At 39.4% G+C, this 1,776-nt stretch overlaps 1 protein-coding gene across 1 annotated transcript in view; it reads left to right on the top strand.

The window, feature by feature from the left end:
- Positions 1-27: 27 nt before the first annotated feature.
- The window catches only part of EMH_0068030 (uncharacterized protein), a gene marked incomplete at both ends in the record, with an annotated part of 5,344 nt that continues 3,595 nt past the window's right edge, over positions 28-1,776 (top strand). Inside the window, 3 exons of the mRNA XM_013498686.1 lie at positions 28-448; positions 554-673; positions 1,589-1,776. Of these exons, the coding sequence (XP_013354140.1) occupies positions 28-448; positions 554-673; positions 1,589-1,776 (729 nt within the window). The remainder of the gene's footprint in view (positions 449-553; positions 674-1,588) is intronic.

Below are 1,776 nucleotides of genomic sequence, written 5' to 3'. Positions count from 1 at the left end.
TATATATATATATTTGTGCTGCTGTGTATGTTTTGCTGCTGCAGCAGCAGCAGCAGATACAGCGATGAGGTGTACATACACCTCAGCAAGGGAGATGTTGCTGCTGCTGCTGCAGTGCTGCAGCAGTTTTGGGGTTTTCTATCGACTGCTGTTTTGCCTGCCGCACAAATTGAAGTTAAAAACGCAGAAAATATATGCAAGCAGCAGCATCAGCAGCAGCAGCAGCAGCAGCAGCAGCAGCAGAAAGAGCAGCAGCAGCAGCAGCAGCAGGAAGAGCAGCAGCAGCAGCAGCAGCAAGAGCAGCAGAAACAGCAGGAAAAGCAATGCCAATACGACCAGCAGCATGAGCAGCAACAACAGCAGCACCACAATCAACAGCAGCAGCAGCAGCAACTCCAGCAGCAGCAGCAGCAGCAGCAGCAGCAGCAGAGGATGCTTGAGCAGGGCCGTGTCTGGCCTTTTGTGTTAAATAAAATATTTTATATTTTTATTTTTTGTTTGCATGCGTTTGCTCCTTTTATATCTGAAGCTCTTCATTTGGCTTTATATTCAGGTGTATCGACACCACACAGCAGCAGCAGCAGCAGCAGCGGCAGCAGCAGCAGCAGCAGCAGCAGCAGCAGCAGCAGCAGCAGCAGCAGTAGCAGCAGTGATAGCAGCAGCAACATAAACGGTAGCTGCTGCGGTAGAAATAACAGCAGCAGGAACGATACGAACAGCAGCAGCAGCAGCAGCAGCAGCAGCAGCAGCAACAAAGCAAATAACAGCAGCAGCAACAGCAGCAGCAACAGCAGCAGCAACAGCAGCAGCAGCAGCAGCAGCAGCAGCAGCGTTCAGCCCCTGTTGTGTTTACCTTGGCCTGTGTTGAGAGGTATATACACCTCAGCATAGCAGCAGCAGCAGCAGCAGCAGCAGCAGCAGCAGCAGCAGCAGCAGCAGCAGCAGCACTAATATATATTTTTATTTATATAATAAATAATAATATATTTTGTTTCTTTCTTTTTCTTTCTTTTTCTTTCTTTTTTTTTTGTCTCCTTTCTCTATCTGTCTCTTTTTTTTGTTGCTGCTGTCTCTGTTGCTGCAGTTTATTTTATTATTTATTTATCTATAAATAATAAATTAATTATGTTTATTTTTATTTGTTTATTTATTTATTTATATTTATTTGTATTTATATTTATATTTATATTTATATTTATATTTATATTTATATTTATATTTATATTTATATTTATATTTTTATATTTATTTATATTTATATTTATATTTATATTTATATTTATATTTATATTTATATTTATATTTATTTATTTATACTTATTTATTTATTTATATTTTTTCTTCCGTTTATTTATTTATTTATTTATATTATTCCTATTTATTTAATTTTATTTATTTATTTATTTAATTATCTATTTATTTATTTATTTATTTTTATTTTTTTTTTTTTTATTTTTTTATTTTTTTTATTTTTTTTTAATATATTTGCTGCTGCTGTCTCTCTTCAGGCTGCAGCAGCAAAGAAGCAGAATTTGTTTTTGGTGTTTCTCGTGCTGCTGTCTCCTGCGTTCGTTCTCTGCTGCATAAGCGACGCAAGCAGCAGCAGCAGCAGCAACAGCAACAGCAGCAGCAGCAGCAGCAGCAGCAGCAGGAACTGGAACAGGAGGAGCAGCAACAGCAAGTGGAGTTGCAGCAGCAGCAACAGCAGCAACAACAACAGCTGCAGCATCCGCAGCAGCACCAACTGCAGCAGCATCCGCAGCAGCACCAACTGCA

The sequence above is a fragment of the Eimeria mitis genome, genomic scaffold (genome assembly GCF_000499745.2).
Source record: "Eimeria mitis Houghton genomic scaffold, Emh_scaff3634, whole genome shotgun sequence".
Classification (NCBI taxonomy): domain Eukaryota; phylum Apicomplexa; class Conoidasida; order Eucoccidiorida; family Eimeriidae; genus Eimeria; species Eimeria mitis.
Note: the sequence above shows the minus strand (reverse complement) of the source record. Positions and strands in the feature narration are given on the sequence as shown.